This window comes from Ictalurus furcatus, chromosome 8 (genome assembly GCF_023375685.1).
Source record: "Ictalurus furcatus strain D&B chromosome 8, Billie_1.0, whole genome shotgun sequence".
Taxonomy (NCBI): Eukaryota; Metazoa; Chordata; class Actinopteri; order Siluriformes; family Ictaluridae; genus Ictalurus; species Ictalurus furcatus.
Genome location: NC_071262.1, coordinates 15,742,802 through 15,761,822, shown reverse-complemented (window position 1 = coordinate 15,761,822; position 19,021 = coordinate 15,742,802). Strand labels below are relative to the sequence as shown.

Here is a 19,021-nt window from a genome sequence, read left to right as displayed (position 1 = left end):
TCCATCCATCCATACATCTATTTTCCATACTGATTATCCTACACAGACATGGAGGAGCTTGGAGCCTATTCCAAGGAACTCTGGGCACAAGGTGGGGGACACCCTGGACGGGGTGCTAACCCATCGCACGGCACAATCACACACGCATTCATATACTATGGGCAATTTGGAAATGGCACTCAGCCTAAAGAGTGTGTCTTTGGACTGGAGGAGGAAACCAGAGAACTCGGAGCAAACCCCTGAAGCATGGGGAGAACACTGCAATCCCAATAATGACACAGTGTGTTTTTTGAGCTGATTTCAATTTTGCACCAGAAACGCTTTATTTATGTTTATTTATTTAGTTTTAGTTATAGGCAATAATTACAGTAACAAACAGATTACTGCAGCACTGCAAGACAACATTTCTCCCTCCCCTCTAAAACACAGCATAAGGCAGAAACATCATTCAAAGACACATTTTTATCACATCTGGGCTGAGCCAGGCTCTAACCTCCATCCCCGAGTCTGTTAAATGGACCACAGGAGTGGAGCTTTCAGGACCGAGATACTGACCCATTTTTCATAGGTCCTCTCAGAGCTCCAAAAGCAAGCCTAGTGGAGCAAGACCTAAATCATAAAGGTTTAGCCTCCAGCTAAAGGCGTCACTGGCTATGACTCAGTGAGGCTGTAAGTGAGAGGCCTGGCTGACTGATGCAGTGTTACAATGTTCCCATCTTCAACTGCAGCCGACTCACTAGTGCTGCCGTGGAGCCACTTTATTCACAAGCAGCAAACGGTGCGCCTGAGAGCTGTTGTTCTGCACTTCCCTACAGCACGGATTAATTAAGTGAGCTGACCTTCCAGTGCACTGCTAACATACGCGTGAGGGCTTGCAGGCAGCAGCGCACGTTAATACCCGAGCAGGCCCGCCATGTGTTTGACTTTAATTATTCACACGGTGCTCTGTGCAAAAACAAAGCATCAAATGGGTTCATTATCTACAGAGAAAGCACTTACTTTTGCTCTCTTGCAGAGAGAGCAGCTCAGCTTTTGGTTCTCCGTTCATTTTTGGGAACCATTTCGTAACTTTCTGGAAATGTTCTATTTTGGTTATGTAAAGTTTTGCTTAATTTTCTGGGGAATATAAAATGTGGGTTACAGCAAGGATTACTGAAAGGTTACCGAAACATTAGGGGAACATTCTCTGAACCATTTCAGGTTACTTGTTTGTTCTCTGATCCATAATGTGCAACGAATGCAAACATCATATTTCCATAAAGAACTAAATAAGATCTGTTTCAGTAACCAAAAACAAACATTAAAAGAATGTTCTGGGGCCCAATCATATTTAGTTGGCTAAACTCTTTCTTAATAAAGGCAGATTTAGTTTGTTTTCTCAGGTTCCCTGTTTTGGGGAATTGTAAAAACTAGAGATGCACCGATACTAAATTTCTCAGCCGATAGCGATAACTGATTATTCAGAGTGATATCAGCCAATACCGATAGTTCTGCCTTTTATGCCTTCTTTTAAATGAATAATGATTAATTCCACATTTCTAAAAGAAATGCAAACAAAAACTTTATTCTCTCCATTTCAGCAAGTTGTTTCACAGTAACTGGTCTCATAAAAATAAAACACATTACTCAAATTAAAATTAACACATTAAAGTAAGATTTCTTAACTTATTGAATGGTATTAATTCATATTAACATTGACTGAATTCTAAAAAACCTCATGTTAGGCTTCACATTCGCTCACCACAAACAAAAGCATTTCTACTTCATCATTGACATCAAACTGGTAATATATAATATCAACTTTTTTATATATTAACATTAACTGGATATGAAATATACTACTCTTCAAATATATTGTTCTGTGCTATATATACTTTTTTGTCAACTCATCTTCATTTAAATCTTTCAACGGTGCACTGGTGTTTTAATTCAGCGCGAACAGCTCGGCAAAAAAAAAAAAACATATATATTTAGACTCGACACCGAAACTTCCGTTTCACTGCTGCAGCATCTGGTGTAAAATTTTAGCGGTGGAGAGTTTACAGAAATGACAAACTGCAGTTTTGTCGTTATTCCACACAACAGACATCATCTTTATACACAGCACGAAATTGATTGACAAATGATTGACAGTATATAATCGGCCGTGATCATTGGATGTTTCATCGGCCGATGGCGTAAAAAATTGTCTTTATTGGCCGATACATCGGTGCATCTCTAGTAAAAGCCCATTCCTCTTTTTCAGGAGGCAGCCTGGCTGAACATATCTGTACTTGTTTAGATGACCAGAGGAAAATGACCCACAGTAGCTCGGTGTGCATATTAGATAAAATAAATATACCAAACAAAATGGTCAGATGCTACAGTATACTGCAGACTGTACAACAATGCAACATTTTCAAATATTGTGAAATTTATTTTCCCTATGTACTACATTTCCTCAAGCCCCTTATCTCCGGAAATGTGTCATACTAAATATTAAAGCTATCTTCAGTTCGAAAAACCAATCTTGACACTTCTAACCAACAACCAACAACAATATGCTCACTACATTTTAGCTTAATGTAATCTTAGTAATGACTAAGATTCTGGCATGTTATTGTTTCATAATCTTATGAGCTTATAATAATATAGGACTGAAATGTTTTGGACGCCATCAACACAATGTTTGAACTTGTTTTCTAAAACAGAAAAAAAAAAAAATAAGCTCCAGTTTTTGGGTCTTTTATGTTGTTCGTCATGCCTGAAGGAAGCCAAACCCAAATACTGACATCAGATGTTGGAGTGAAAGCGGTGAGTGACCAAGAAAACAACCTCAGAATGAAGAAAGGCATCTGCAAACAATAACGCAAAAAGGAAAGCACAGCGCACTCTGATTGCACCACATACTATGGGATTATAATAGCAGTGTGATTGGGGTTGTGTTTGACTTCCTGTGTGCAGCAATCTCCAACTCTTAACTCAGAGCTGCCCGAAGGCTACGTACCATCAACCGCAACGGGGAGATTTAACTTACAGCCTGAATGAACAAAGATTGACTGATACATGCATCAGTGCATCATAATGGCAGTAAAATCTGATGGAGCACACATTTGCACAGACGTTTTCAAATCACTTAAGCTTCACATTTCTTTTGGGTTTGTATCACTGTATTTGTGTGCTTTTGTGTACGGGTGAGCGCTCACATGGTGGAGAGGGAGTGTAGGGTGGAGAAGGCTCCCGGGACGATAGTGGAGATACGGTTATCGTATAGAGACAGCAGACGTACGGAGCTGAGGCCCGTGAAGGTGGTGTTATCCACACAGGTGATCTGGTTGCTCCTCAGCATCCTGCAAGAACACACACAAAAACACCCAACATGGGGGTCAGTCAGGCAGTACGAACACAAAGGGTTAAAGTCACTGAATGCTTGTTTCGAAGATCATAAAATTTTCACACACTCACTACACCCTTTCCCTGATAAAGGCAAGACAAGTCACATTATGCCTGGAATTCATTTGCATATTGGAACATGATTGGCACTTATATTTTATGATGTAATATCTCACCTATAACATACTATATACTGGCTTAAAATTCCTGATGAGATTTTCATCTCTGCTGTGCTGGCAGTAAAACTGCTGTAGCATCCATATTCATTCACTGAGCAGTCTACTTAAAGAATTTCTCAATGAAAGTTACATTTAGGATGACACTAAGGTTCTGTGATAGGGACATGGAGATTTTTAAAATATGAGGACTACCAGGGATGCTTAGTTTTTATTCTCCTTGAATTTTAGGTTGCTTCGGGTAAAAGCATGTAGCAAATGAAATGCAAAGGAAAAACTGAAAAATTTCAGTAGACATATATATATATATACATACACTCACACACACACACACACTCACACACACACACATATATATATATATATATACATATATATATATATATATATATATATATATATATATATATATATATACACATAAATATATATACATATATATATGTGTGTGTGTGTGTGCTGAAAAAGAGAAAGGGTAAAATATTCAGGACTTCTTAAAGAAGCCCAGCTATACAAATGGGCTAAATGCAAACCAGAGGCTGTTGGGACACAAATGTGAAAGCAGCAAATTCCGCATTAGACCCTGACAAACAGGGACCTGAGACAGGCAAACTCAATTTAGGCGTCATGTTCCTGGGATTTAAAAGCCACGAAATTCAATACTGCTGAACCATGATTCCATTCATTTGCTCCTACGCACTCCTCTCTCTCCAATTTGGCTAATTAGATGGACAACAGAGCTTAGCAAGGCCATGCTGAACTCCCAGGCTCCATGAGACGCATCTTTGATGTTGCAGTGTGCTGCTTGTGACAGGAACCCAGGGTCAGCTTTATGTGGTTAAAATCCTCTTTAGCTCTGATAAGTGAAATTTGTTTTGCTGTCATTCAGCTATCCTAGTGAAAGAAATGGACTAGATTCGATATTTTCCCAACAATTAGAGATGTTTCCAGAGCTTGGGAATTTGATGGACTAGTCAACTTGAATGTCAGGTTGTAGCTCACATTGTTTGTGTTTATCCGGAAAACTAAAGCCCCTGCCCAGGGTTAGGAAGGGATAATGGGAAGATGGGACTCAACTCACAGGGTTTTGAGGCCACTCAGGCCTCTGAACATGCGCCCCTGCACAGACTGTAGCTTGTTTCCAGTGAGTAGGAGCTCAAGGATGCCTCCAGCACCATCAAACACACCCTCCCGAATCTCCCGCAGCTTATTGTTACTCAGGTTTCTGGAATGAAACAACAAACAGAGGTTGTCATGCTTCAAGCTTCTTACCTAGAAAATATTAACATAAACCTGTCAAGCAGTTTTATCTGCTCTGGCTTGAAACCTCCCACATTTCTAGTTGGACTTGTAAAATACAAACAGCTTTGGGATTATCTGAAAACGTGTTCGGTTTATTATTTTTAAACATTCGAAACGTTTAATATGTTCTTTATTTATAATCACGAGTTAGAATCGAATTTAATGGCTTCTTAAGCGCACATTTATGACATTTGGCAACACGCAATCTCAGCTGTGTTCTAGTGATTCACTAGCTGATGGCAATCTGTACTTCAGTAAAACATGAGGAGGGGGACTTTTCGATGCCTACTATTTGTAATGAGTTCGGCAGCACTATAACGTAGGCAATTTCATGCCTGATAAATCACTGGTCCTCTTTCTGAGAGACCACCGCTTTTCCCATCTCCAGAGTGGGTGGCAAATATTGCCAGACAATAAATCCCACTGCGCCTTCGCCCATTTCGGCCCAATGTTCTGCTGCTTTCTCTATCCACGCCGCCTACGTGGCTCATCACGTATAAAGTTATTGACATAAAACTCACAGCCAGATGTCCCAAATGACAAACCCAATCCCCCATCCCCCCAAAAACCAGCTCTTAAAGTGAAAATGGAGAAATGAACGGGGACGTACATCTTCCGAAGGTGTGGGAGCTTCTTAAAGGCCCCCATGGCGTCCAGCGATGAGATTTCATTGTCGTTCAGGCGCCTGCAGAAGACAGGAAGAGACAGAGCAGGTGGGGGTGTCAGTGGAGAGAGAGGTTAATGATTCATATATGGAATAAAACAGAGATCGAGACACAGAATGTAGAAAAAGATGGCACCAAATGAAAATGATTCTATAAATTGTATGATTTATATTATATTCTGGATCGACTAGTTCAATACAAGTGTAATGGTCATGTCATGTAAATTCTGTGTGTGACTCTCATTACATTTGCTCCTAAAGGAATACTCTAGGTTTTTTTCCATTGCATCTTAAATCAAACAAACAAACAAACATACAAACAAACAAACAACAACAAAAAAGATTTACTCCAGGGGTGTCCAATCTTATCTGCAAAGGGCTGGTGTGGGTGCAGGTTTTCATTCCAACCAAGCAGAACCCACACCAGCCCTTTCCGGATAAGATTGGACACCCCTGATTTACTCAAACCTCCCTTTATAATACAATTTTAAGGAAACTTTCTGGGGCAAGTTATGTTTATATTTATGTGAAACATCTTTTTCATGAATTTTTTAGTCACTTATTTGTAAATCAAGCTCTATATGGAAGGGATAATCCACGCCTACGATTTTAATGCACAACCTATACTACGGTCACTTGCCAGCATTGATGCGTTAAAGCTGTCATTGATGTTTGCAATGCAAAATTTGACTGAAAGGATAAAACATAATGGTTCATGTTCATTTTGTATAGACAGGCCGTTAGATCTGGAATTCTGCCCGCTGTAAATCATACACAGAGATAAAGTAGTGCGATAAGATTACATTTATTCCAATGAATTATAATAAATAGCTATTAGAGAGAGAGAGAGAGAGAGAGGGGGAGAGAGAGAGAGAAATTGAGTGTGTGTGAATTACCTGTGTCATTACTAATAATGAAGCTGTGAGTCTACTGTAACTACTGAATGCGATTGTAACTGTATGTTATTTAAGTGTTTGTAGGCAGCACATTAATTTAGATCAGAGATTAAACTGACTGGAACTACCTGTGCATTATATGATTTGAACGCACATCTTCCAGCTAATCAGAATCGAGTATTCAGATAGACCAAATGATAGATAGACAGATAGACCATGGCGGCTGTGTCTCAGGTGGTAGAGTGAATTGTCCACTAATCCTAGGGTTGGTGGTTCGATTCCCGGCCCACATGACTCCACATACCGAAGTGTCCTTGGGCAAGACACTGAACCCCAAGTTGCTCCCGATGGCAAGTTAGCACCTTGCATGGCAGTTCTGCTACCAGAGGTGTGTGTGTGTGAACGGGTAAATGAGACACAGTGTAAAGTGCTTTGGATAAAAGCGCTATATAAGTGCACCATTTACCAAATGTATAATTCAACATTTCATTGAGGGGACTACTTTTCAGAGGATAGAAACCAGGTTTTTTTTTAAGTTGGGAGTATTCTTTTAGGAAGAGATTATATTGCTGTGATTGGAAAGAGTACCTCACAGCAAGATGACATGAGCAGAGTTCGGAGGCTACAGCCTGGAGATTGATTAGGATGGTACCGCTTGAAGTACCATTTTGGACCTCAATTCCACATGGACATTCTCGCTGTGGTTGCTGGGACTATGGTTGCTACTATGGCCTTAGGACTGCAATTACTACATGCAGTTTTGCACTGAGGTCTCCTTTAGTGAACAGTGGACTAGTTCAACAAAAACTTCATGAAAAAACATAATGAAATTTATTTTACTGTCACACTATCCGTTGTTGCCCAGATGAGGATGGGTTCCCTGTTGAGTCTGGTTCCTCTCAAGGTTTCTTCCTCATATCATCTTAGGGAGTTTTTCCTTGCCACCGTCGCCACTGGCTTGCTCAATAGGGATACATTCACATACTTAAAATCTGTTTCCTGTGTTTATATGTTTCTGTAAAGCTGCTTTGAGACAATGACCGTTGTAAAAAGCGCTATACAAATAAAATTTAATTGAATTGAAGTTCACAGGAAGAAAAGGACAATGACAGGAAACAAAACACCTTAGAGAGTAAGAGGAATTGAAGAAAGAAATGAGAAGAGGACAGAATATTTGAGTCAGAATCTCGGTGAAGTAGGAAAATGGATGAGTTGAAGGATGTAAACACCAAAATGAGAAAGGCCAGGATGAGAAAAAACAACTTTCTCATATGCTGGGGTGCACTGAAGAAATAGAGGCAGAGTAGGAGACAGGTGAAGGAAGCCTAGGGTGTGATTGATGAGTGAAGATGAGACTGCAGAGGGAAAAGCCTGCCGTGTCCTCTACACATGAGCACAAGGGCGAGTGGCATCGGGGGAACGGCTCAAGTACAGCGTGAACCTAACAGTCCAGGAAAAGCCTGTGGCAGTCATTCACCATCAAACAGTAGGAGATACGGGAAAGAGAAAGTGAAAGAGAGAGGAATGGACAAGCTGGACAACGAGAGGCACAGAGACGCAGTGAAATGCAAGAAGAGCCATGAACAAGATGGACTCTATACTGTGCTTAGTCAGCTGTGTGAGTTTGTGAAAGAGATTCATTGTGTGTCTGTGTTTGAGTACACTGTATAAATTGTCAGCAAAATGGTTCCAGTGATACCCATTATGCTACAATAAAACCAAAATATGGACAAATTAAAAAATCTTATCATTCACGTGATGTTCAGAGCTAGAGTTTGTACAGTAGAGATGGAACGTGGGGCGATGTGTCTACCTGATGCCATGTTATGTTATTGTTCAACTTCATTTATAATCTCAATGGCTGACAAGTGACATTATAAGTTAATATATCAATATAAGTACACCAGTATTCTATCTACATCATGCGGTGCTGGACCGAGGCCAGGAAGATAGTAAAGGACCTCAGCCATCTGAACAACGGACTATTCTCTCTGTTGCGCTCAGGGAAGTACTTCCTCTCCCTGAAGGCCTACACAGAGAGCATGAGGAGGAGCTTCTTCCCAACACCAAGGACTAGAGCATGGACTTGCTTACACCCACAGCACATACATTCCCTTACTACATCTTCTGTTCATTCATCTCTTTATCCTGTAATTATAAATATAGTATATCTCAGACTGTAGGCTATACTGTATGTAGTCAATTTCAGTGCAACTACCTCAACTTAATGTTGCACTTTATACCAATTATAGTTAGACCAATACCTTTTATGTTGCTACCACCCATCTTTCATGTCAATCAGTTCTTTAAAGTCACCTGATAAATAATTTCTGACACATTTAGAGTAAAGAAATAGTATTGGACCATTTGTAGTTTTTAAAATGGAGCCCCTCAGAGCACCTAATGTGTGTGTGTGTGTGTGTGTGTGTGTGTGTGTGATTGCTCACAGATCAGTGGTGTGTTCAGGAAGGTGAGGAGGGATGCTGGTGAGTTTGAGGTTGGAACAATCTACCACGGTACCCTCACAGCGACAGCGTTCAGGGCACACCAGGTCCTGAAAACACTCGCCTGTTAGACGACTCCGATAGTCCTCTGAACCTGACACACACAGGACAGAGAGAGAGAGAGAGAGAGAGAGAGAGAGAGAGAGAGAGAGGAAGAGAGAGAGAGAGAGAAAGAAAGAGAGAAAGAGAGGAAGAGAGTGAGAGAGAGAAAGAAATAGAGAGAAAGAGAGAGTGAGAGAGAGAAAGAGAGAAAAAGAAAGAGAGAGAAAAAGAGAGAGAAAGAAAGAGAGAAAGAGAGAGAGAGAAAGAGAGAGGTAAAGAAAAAAGAGAATGAGAAAGCAGCCATATTGCGTATTTACACAAACACATGTCTTCACACACACACACTTCACACACATATCTGGGGAAACATATCATATCTAAACACTGCATCACATTGCACAGTAACACATTGCAGATTTTCATATATTCGGTCACGCTCAGACATCCCTACACTCATGCACAAACACCAACTCCCCACACATGCTTAGTCCTAAACAAACATCCATCTTCTTCTGAGGAACGGCTGTGTGTGCTGATAAAGCGGCCCGAACAGCACGAGGTCACTTGCCGGAGGTCCGCTCCTGAGATGTGTTTTGACAGAAAAACAGAGGAGGTTTCTGGAGAGCAGGAGGAGCTGGTTCATTGAGATATATCTCAGTATCATGACTGATGTCTTTCCACAGGCACTGTTTATATTATTCCTCCTCTCCTCTTTTTCACTGTCCTACAGGAGTGGACAGGACTTTACTGAGCACGTTTGTGTGTCAACAAGGCCGTAGCTTCAAATTTCATTAGCCATGTGCAAAGCCTGTCATATGACATCACCACAATAGTTCATGTAATGTTAGCTAATGTGCTTGAAAAATTAGCCACTGGTTATGATGACACAGCATAGTGTTTAGACTAATGTTAGCTAGCTTGATTTCTAGCCTATCACAGTCAAATAGCTTGCTAGATAACTATGCTACACATTAAAATGTTTTAACTAATGTTACCTAGCTTGCTAAACTAAGATAATGGTTTTAATTACACAGTACAAGAGAACAACACAATAAGATTATGCTCGCAAGCTGGTCTTTAATTACACAACAAAATATCTGACTAGCTTGCTAGCAACCTGGACTAATGCTAGGTCAAATATTTTATCTAACATTAGCTAACTTTCTAGCAAACTGGGCTAATATCTTTAATTACACAGCAAAATATTTTACCTAATGTTAGCCAGCTTGCTAGCAACCTATCTAGCCATTTGGCATAAAATGATAAGTCAAGTGGGTTTAAGCGGTCTAGCGTTAACGTTTCTAAACTATTACATGGTGTACTTAAATATATATTATCCCAGTTGACTAGCAAGCTAGCTCACATTAGCATTAGCTCATTAGCATTAGCACTAATTTATTATGCAACAAAATATTTACCTAACATTAGCTAGTTTAGCAAACTTGCCTAGCCATTTAGCATGAGATGAAGGAAAAGCTTAGTAAATAAGTAAGGTTCAATAATAGTAATTCTGGTAATTCTTTATTTTAGTAGATAATCTTAGACATTAATTAGGCTGTCAAATGTTACGAAGATCGTTAACTCACTAATGTTAGCAGTGCAGCTGCGCAGAAAGACATCGTAATAACGACTTTGCAAGGCAGAAATAGTAAATGTAACAGCAGACAAAGGCTAGTAATGATGTCAGATGATTGAGTTTGCAAATGGCTGGTTAAATTTAGCTTAAACTCTAGTTCCTGGTTGACCCAGGAACACCTGTCCACTAGGAAAATCAGGACACACATTTAACGTTTAAGCCCTTTTCAGGACAGAGGGTCCTAGATGCATTACATGTCCTCGATAGTAGGTCCTGAATTCTAGTTGACAAGCGCTGCCTTGTTCTTCTTCCTTGCGGTGGGCAAGAAGTGCCCTATCCCAGAATGCCATGCTGCGTGCGAGTGTGTCCAGCGGTCCCTGGTGCTTGACGGAACCATGTGAGGCGAGTGTAGGCGGCGGCACATGGTTAGATCAAGCACAAGAGACAGCTGCACCAGGGGCCTGGGGGCCCGGGGCCAGGAGTGGAGAGGAAGAGGAGGAGAGGAAGAGGAGGATAGAGGTGGAGGAGCAGCCAGGAAGAGAGCAGGAAGCCACCGAGAAAAGCATTCATCACTTTCCGCACTGCCATTACGGTGGGGACCAATAGCTCCGCCCACAACACAGGGGCACAGACACATAGACAAACAAACAGACACACACAACTGGCACACACAGGACAAAAAGGAGTGCAGCAAAGCCCTCTGCTGCTGTGCGCACACACACACACACACACACACACACACACACACACACAAACACACATACACACAAACGCACACACACCCACAGACTGTTCGTGCACAAACCCTTGGCTCTGAGTGTGTGTTGGCGCTCCCACTGTGCTTGTTACTGTGCTGCTATAGGGACACAGGCAGAGCTGTAATTAGGGGAAATCCTGGGGTTAATATCAAAGCAAGCGGCGGTTGCGCACAGCATCGAGCACACACACTACGCCCGCTACAGTCGACGGGGCGGTTCACTTTCATGGCCATTTTCAGGACTGCGATGTCCCACACATCTTGATGAACCTTGAAAAACGCATTCTGATGGTTTTCTGTTCTACTGCGTATCCTGGTGATGTCCCATGAGCACTCTGAAGCCTGGCAGTATGTATGTAGAACTGCTCCAGGCCTGAGGATGCCACACAGCTCCCTCTCCAGGGAAAAGACACACATTCACTCACATATACAGACACACATTCACACACACACACACACACACACACACACACAGAATCCTAGCAGTCACATACATGAAAGACACCTAGCAGCCTTTCTAGCCTTTTCCACCTCTCCATGATTTCAAATAAAATTGTCTAAATGATGCAAATATAACAACAATACCACGGGGCATCGCTCATTTTACATTTCATGTGTAAACATCTACGTAAAACATTCACTCTAGAGTACATTCATTCATAAGATTGAATAGTAGAGTACATCATTCACCTGATGTTTGTTTCAAAGAATCATTAGCCAAGTTAGTTAACCAATTTTCACTGCTGATATAAGCTGGCTATATCAGCTTGATAGATTAAACTATATATATATATATATATATATATATATATATATATATATATATATATATATATATATATGAAGGCATCTCCATTGTGCTAGGATAAAAGGTTACAGCTCTAAACCCACTTCATTTACAAGTGTTTACCTAACATTAGGTAATTTGCTAGCAAACTTGATACCTAGTGTTAATAACACGAAGAAAGCATTTAGCTAACGTTACTTAGCTTGCTTGCTACTTTTGGTTACATGATAAAACCATACACCTGATGTTAGCTAGCTTGCTAACATATTAGCTATTTAACACAACAGATACTTTGCTAACTGAATTAATGATCATGTTGTGTAATCAAAAGCAGTATTTTAGTCAGAATCCGAATGATCGTACAATGGGACTTCTTGAGCTAAATCATTATAAATAAACATACATTCAATCCAGAATTACAAGTGGGGGTCTTCGGAAACGGTTTTGAAACTAATCTTTACCTTTCATAATATTACAAAAGGGGAGCTAGAAAGTCAGTTTTTGCTCACATTAGCTTGTTAGATTAGATTATTAGACCCTTAAAACCTTTAAAACCTAAAAGTCTATGGAGAACTCTTACTTCTATTGCCAGTAGTGCACTTAATGTCTGTTATCTAGGTCTCTTATATGTATATTTATGGATCTAAACATCATGTCTAAACATGTCTGAGTCGCTTGTCTGGGAAGATTTAATTGTAGGTGGTACTGTTGAATGGCATGTCCACAATACTGAAGTAATCTGCCAAACCTCTGATCTTGTCCTTGAACTCACAAGTGTGATTCTGTGGACGCTACGAGTCTTTTGCACGTGTGTGTGTATGTGTGTGTGTGTGTGAGAGAGAGAGAGAGAGAGAGAGAGAGAGTGCGCGAGTGTGTTAAGTCTACCTGTGCAGCGGAACTTCTTGCCCTTGATCTGACTGATGCGCTTGTTGGCGAGGCGGCGTGGGTGGCTGCAGCGCGCCCCACTTGTCTCAATGGGGTTGTCAAACAGGTAGTCAGCCAACCACTTCAGGTGGCAGTCACACATGAAGGGATTCTGAGCAAGATGTCTGAGGAGGTAAAGGGTGTGAGAGGAAAAACAAAAAATGTGGCACGGTGGAAGAGGAACAGGGAAAGAGAGGAGTTCAAAATTTTAAATCGAAAACAGTGTAGGTTTTTTTTTGGTCCTAATAAATGTTCTAATATTTCAATAAAAAGAATGTTTGGGGTATTAATATCTTTCATGGTTAAAAAAATAATAATTAAGCTGACCATGTTATTAGAGTGGGTGAAACATGTATGTAAAATCTGATTAACAGTGGTTGCTTAGAGACTAGAGTGTGCTGCTGAAGTGCACTGAGGCTGTGTGTGTGTGTGTGTGTGACGTACAGGGTCTTGATGGAGCGCAGCGGGGTGAACAGGCCTTTGCTGATGGTCTGAAGCTTGTTGTCATAGAGAGAGAGCAGATTGAGACTCTGCAGGTCCTTGAATGTGTTCACCCTCAGGCAGTTGATCTTGTTGGCGTTAAGCAGCCTGTGTGGACAAAAAGACGTTTCATCCTTCAGTCAGAGCTACCGTGTGTTAGAGTACATAATAAGCCTCGGAGTTTGTCTGTCATCGATCAAATGTACTATTCACCCTTCAGATTAAACCCAAGCTTTGAGTTGTGTTACAGTATTTATTGAAGTGAATTCACTTCACAGCCATGCTATTTAGAATGGATGTGTTGTATTATGGGATTTCAAGTAAAAGGGGCTGTGAGGTGCTTGTGAAGTTCAGATCTAGACATTAGACAAAGAGCATGAATAAAGTCTGAATAAAGCAGCCAGCTTAGCATCTCTAAGGCCCGTTTTCTTGACAATTCCACTAAAAATCTTTGACAACTTAAAGGACACAGACTTTTTTTTTAAAGCGTGCCTCGCTCTGAGCGCTTTTATGTCCCAGAGCTGCCAGCAGAGTCAGAGATGCTGTAAATTCATGATGCCACTGCGCTGGCATGCCAAACTGTACAGAGGAGTACAGTATCACAAATAGCTTACCAAGTTATTTCTGTAAACCAGAATGGAAAAAAAAATCACAGGCTACATTTTGCTTTGCCCGGATTTCCACAGAGCAGCAGAAATACAATTTACTGGAAGGCATTCACTATATATATAGAGTACATAATACATGTTTGATTTCACAGTCACGTAGATAACCGAAGATCTACGATTTTAGGTTCTTTAGTAAAACCAGATGCACATTTGCTTTTTTTTTCTATCTAAAGTCCAGATGCCCTGGTCTTCCACCTGCTATGTTCTAGTATTCTATGACTGCCTGACAATCGACTAGCACAGGGCCTGTGTTTAATTACCGAACGCCGTTCTAATGAGGCTTTGTCTCACAGTGAATGCATGCATCGTTAGCCTGCTCACTCGGGGAGCTAATTAGGTGTGGGGATTTCAAAAAAGAAGAAAACAAGGAAACCCTATCCACAACAAGGTGAGACAAAAACATTAGAAAGGTGTAGAAACAGCACCGTCTTTCGTATGAGACGTTAAACCGAGGTCCCGGCTCTCTGTGGTCATCTAAAATCCCAGGACACTTCTCGTAAAAGAGTAGGGGTATTCAATTCAATTTTATTTGTATAGCGCTTTTAACAATGGTCATTGTCTCAAAGCAACTTTACAGAAATATATAAACACAGTATACAGATTTTAAATGTGTAAATTTATCCCTATTGAGCAAGGAAAAACTCCCTGAGATGATAAGAGGAAGAAACCTTGAGAGGAACCAGACTCAGAAGGGAACCCTTCCTCTTCTGGGTAACAACAGATAGTGTAAAAGTAAAGGGAAGTTCCTTATGGTTTTTTTTTTAAGTCTGTTTGTTGAACTAGTCCACTGTTCAGTAGCAACCGTAGTCCCAGCAACCACAGTGAGAATGTCCATCTGGAATTGGAGTTGATGAGAGCTCCATGCAGAGGTAGGGCATCCGAACGGATCAGACTGGTCCGGAGAGCAGAAAGGATCAGGATAAATCGCATCTCCATAAAATCATGTGTGTCTCGACAATATATATATATATATGTATTATATAATACCGGTATAACCCCGGTGTCCTTGCAAAATTCCCCCATTGGCCTTTCTCTATCATGTCATCCTAATAATCCCCATCTCCGAATTGGCTACATCACTCTCTCCTCTCCACTAATAGCTGGTGTGTGGTGGGCGTTCTGGCGCACTATGTCTGCCGTTGCATCATCCAGGTGGATTGATGAGATTCCCTCCTCCATACTATCTAAAGTGCTTTGAGTTTCTAGAAATAAAGGCACTATATAAATGTAAGGAATTATTATTATTATTATTATTATTATTATTATTATTATTATTATTATTACTTCAGGTACGATTTTTTTTAGGAATGGTCCAAGGTGTTCCTTTCGGATAGGCAGTGCTACCCAAATTGCACCTTAGAGACCTCAAGACACTCCAGTCAAGAACACTGAACACCTACAAAAGTGTAAAAGACGATTCAACTGGCTAAAAGAAGCTTATAAACTTGAAAATCCCTGAAGATTCCTACAGTATGTCACTACAACTAGGTCACAGAAAATTATAAAATGTCTGCTGTCAGCAATCTACATCACAGTCGAGTTAATACTTTTGTGTAAAGGAGGTTTTTTTTTTTGATGAGTGTTAATAAAATGTACAGTCTCCACTGCAATGATTGTGAATGCAGACACCTCACCTAATAAAAAAATGCAATACCTCCAGATATTAAGGTTTTGATAAACCAATGCACAGCTTTTCTCCACCACAGTTAAAATGTGGTTGTATCACAGATGAACTGGAAATATGGACTGCTGTCACGCAAATCAGAGGTTTCTATCAATGCGTTCGTTTGAACAAGCTATCGTTTCTATAGTAACAGCTAATTCACAAGGACTTGTATGGCGGATGCCCCATATAATCTAACCCAGATTTAAAACGTGCTGTTATTTGTAAAAAAACAAAACAAACAACAACAACAACAAAACAGACAAACAAACACACAACAAAGCATATAATCAAGATATGGTGCAGCTTTCAGTATGGAGACATTTATTTAACAATTATGGAAGGAGTCTCCAGTGTCAGTGTCAGTAAAATCTCCAGAGAAAATTCTCAGGATAGAGAACTTTGTGCTTTCTGGTTTCTCTCTCTCTCTCTCTCTCTCTCTCTCTCTCTCTCTCTCTCTTTTAATGATTAACTTCACTAGAAAGAAAAAAGAGAGGCTGGGGGTAGGGGGGTTTGAACGATTGAGTATTTTATAGCTGCTGTAACATAAGCGATGTTATTGTTTTACAGATTTTCCACAACATTAACCTTTGTGTTGTCTTAAAGTTAAAAATGTTTAACACTATGTTTAAGAGCAGAGAAAATGAGTGGTGTCCGCCGACGAAATGCCGTCTTTCTGCACGTGTGAAGAAGGAAAACGCAGATATTCACAAAGTTTTGTGGTGAATGACAAGTTGTTTCTCAATGAAAAATAGATTTTGGGGTTTAATATTCAATTACACTGCTTTATTTTAGGGGGTTTAGTGAAGGTAGGTCATTTTGGCCTCTTAGGACAAGGGGAGTATACATTATGTTAAGACAACACAAGGGTTAAATGTAACTATAAATGGATAAAAAGTATGGCATATCATTCTTTAATTAGTACAAAAAAATAAATATCCATAGCCATCTATTGTGAAATAAAACACATTATTGGAAAAATTATTCATGTTTAATTAACAATGCACCACATATACAGTATATAGCCTGGGTAGTACCTAAGCACATATTTAACAAGTAGTATCTCTTGAGATGTGTTTTCATGCAAGCATTTCATCCATCCTTCCATCCATCCATCCATCTTCTACCGCTTACTCCTTTTCAGGGTCACAGGGAACCTGGAGCCTATCCCAGGGCGCGCAAGCATTTCATTTCTGTTTATTATTTTCTTTTATATATCAAGGTGAATTGGGATTTATTAATAAATTTGAATTTATTCCTGCAATGTTCCACCGTGCCATGAGCAATAGGGCAGTTACTTTTAAATGATTTCCTCCTATTCTTTAGTAAAACTTGCTGTAGAAAGAAATGCTCAGGAATGTTTCCGTTCACTTAGAGAACTCTCTGAGGTAAAATACGTTTTGTGTGTGTGTGTGTGTGTGTGTGTGTGTTTTTTTTACAGTACAGCCCTTGGGGTACACAGGTGTGTTGGGAGCTGTGAGCAATCAGAAATGTGAAGAACCCGCAGGTCTCTGAAGAGCATTTTGAGAAACAGTGCATTACGGGGAGGAAAAAAAAAAAAAAAACACAGTAAATTTGACTCATTAGGGCAGCTAACAAGGCAAAGAGAATAAAGTGCAGGGCGGCACTGCTGGAATCGACATGTACTCGGCTGATAATACCTTCCTTGCTCGTGCATCACCGGATCGAGCAGCCAGACTACCCCCTTCCTCACAAATTGTGAGAGGCAGCTCAAACAAGGTTATTAAAACACACAGACTTCCTCGAATTACACCACTGAACACAGACATCAGATTTGAGCAATGTTTCTGTGTCTACATCAATTGGACTAGGTGTGAGAGATATGCTTTGTAATCAGGTCCAATTTAAATGCTAATGATGGTAGGTACGCTCCTGGGGAGGAGGAGAAACACCGGAAGAAATATTGATGCGTCTTCTTCTAACAAGTCGTCCAAACGGTCCATTTGAGAGTTGGAAAAAGGTTTTCGGGCATCGGGGTGCTCTTTTTGTTCTTTTTGCTTGAGCTCTTTTTATGAGGGGAGCTGGGGGAAATGAAATAGCTCTTCCTCGCATAGTCCGTATTGGATCAGTACACACACACACACACACACACACACACACACACATAATCACACACAATCACACACTTTCCTGTTGCTACTGGTTGCAGATGGGATAGAAACAGTACTTACAGCAGTTGCAGGGAGACAAGGCCATCAAACAAGCCTTTGGGGAGCTCAGCAATTTTGTTCCCATACAGCACCCTGTACACGCACAGAAACAAAGCAAAGAAAGCTCTGTAATTCATCTCAGCATGATCACCGTGTGTCTAATCCACATCCTACATGACATACGTTTCTCTCCAATCCACACTACATTCCTAACAGCGACTTAACCTGCAGCCTAATAATCAATTAACTATTCGGGAAAAAAAACCCCTTCATGTATGCAGTTAAACTGGAATAGAATTCAATGATTAAGGTGAAAGAAATTTCTATTCAATCGATGGAGGTGGATAATCTTTTTAATATTCTGTTAAATAGAAGAATAATCCATCCATGGTTCCATGCTGCTCATCTTACACAGGGTCAAGGGGAACGTCGAGCCTATCCCAGGGAACTCGGGGCACAAGGCGGGGGGACACCCTGGACAGGGTGTCAACTCATTGAACACACATTCATACACTACAGACAATTTGGAAATGCCAATCAGCCTACAACGCATATCTTCGGACTGGGAGAGGAAACCTGAGTACCTGGAGGAAACGACCGAAGCGTGGGGAGAACACGCAAACTCCGGAGGTGCGAGGCAAATGTGCCAACTACTACGCCACCATGCCCCATTAATCATCATGTAAATATTTGAAATGTATTAAGACAGCCTGTAACAGTTTTTCTGGCCTGATTTGTTGTCAGAGACAAAATAAATAAATAAAAATAATAAATAAATTGTAAAAGAATTCATTGGTCGTGAGTTGAGGCTGGAGGTCCTAGAATGCATAATGTAACAGCCAATATTCTGTCCGAAAGTTTTGATTACAATCTCAGAGCTGCAGAACGACATGCATCTAAAAGCAGGAGCTTCAAACATCCTTTAGCAGGATGGCATGGGATTCTGGATCAATCCAGGAACAGCTACAAAAACGAAGGTATTAGTGAAACGTAAAATAGCATACAGATAATGACTCACATTATTTATTTCTATAACGTT

General features: G+C 40.5%; 1 protein-coding gene across 1 annotated transcript in view; it reads right to left on the bottom strand.

Moving 5' to 3' along the window:
- slit3 (slit homolog 3 (Drosophila)) overlaps window positions 1-19,021 on the bottom strand; it is a 180,093-nt gene that overhangs the window by 40,022 nt on the left and 121,050 nt on the right. The window contains exons 12-18 of the mRNA XM_053631039.1: window positions 18,004-18,075; window positions 13,445-13,588; window positions 12,962-13,125; window positions 8,858-9,008; window positions 5,461-5,535; window positions 4,630-4,773; window positions 3,186-3,329 (exon numbers count right to left, since the gene is read on the bottom strand). Coding sequence (XP_053487014.1) covers window positions 3,186-3,329; window positions 4,630-4,773; window positions 5,461-5,535; window positions 8,858-9,008; window positions 12,962-13,125; window positions 13,445-13,588; window positions 18,004-18,075 — 894 coding nt within the window. The remainder of the gene's footprint in view (window positions 1-3,185; window positions 3,330-4,629; window positions 4,774-5,460; window positions 5,536-8,857; window positions 9,009-12,961; window positions 13,126-13,444; window positions 13,589-18,003; window positions 18,076-19,021) is intronic.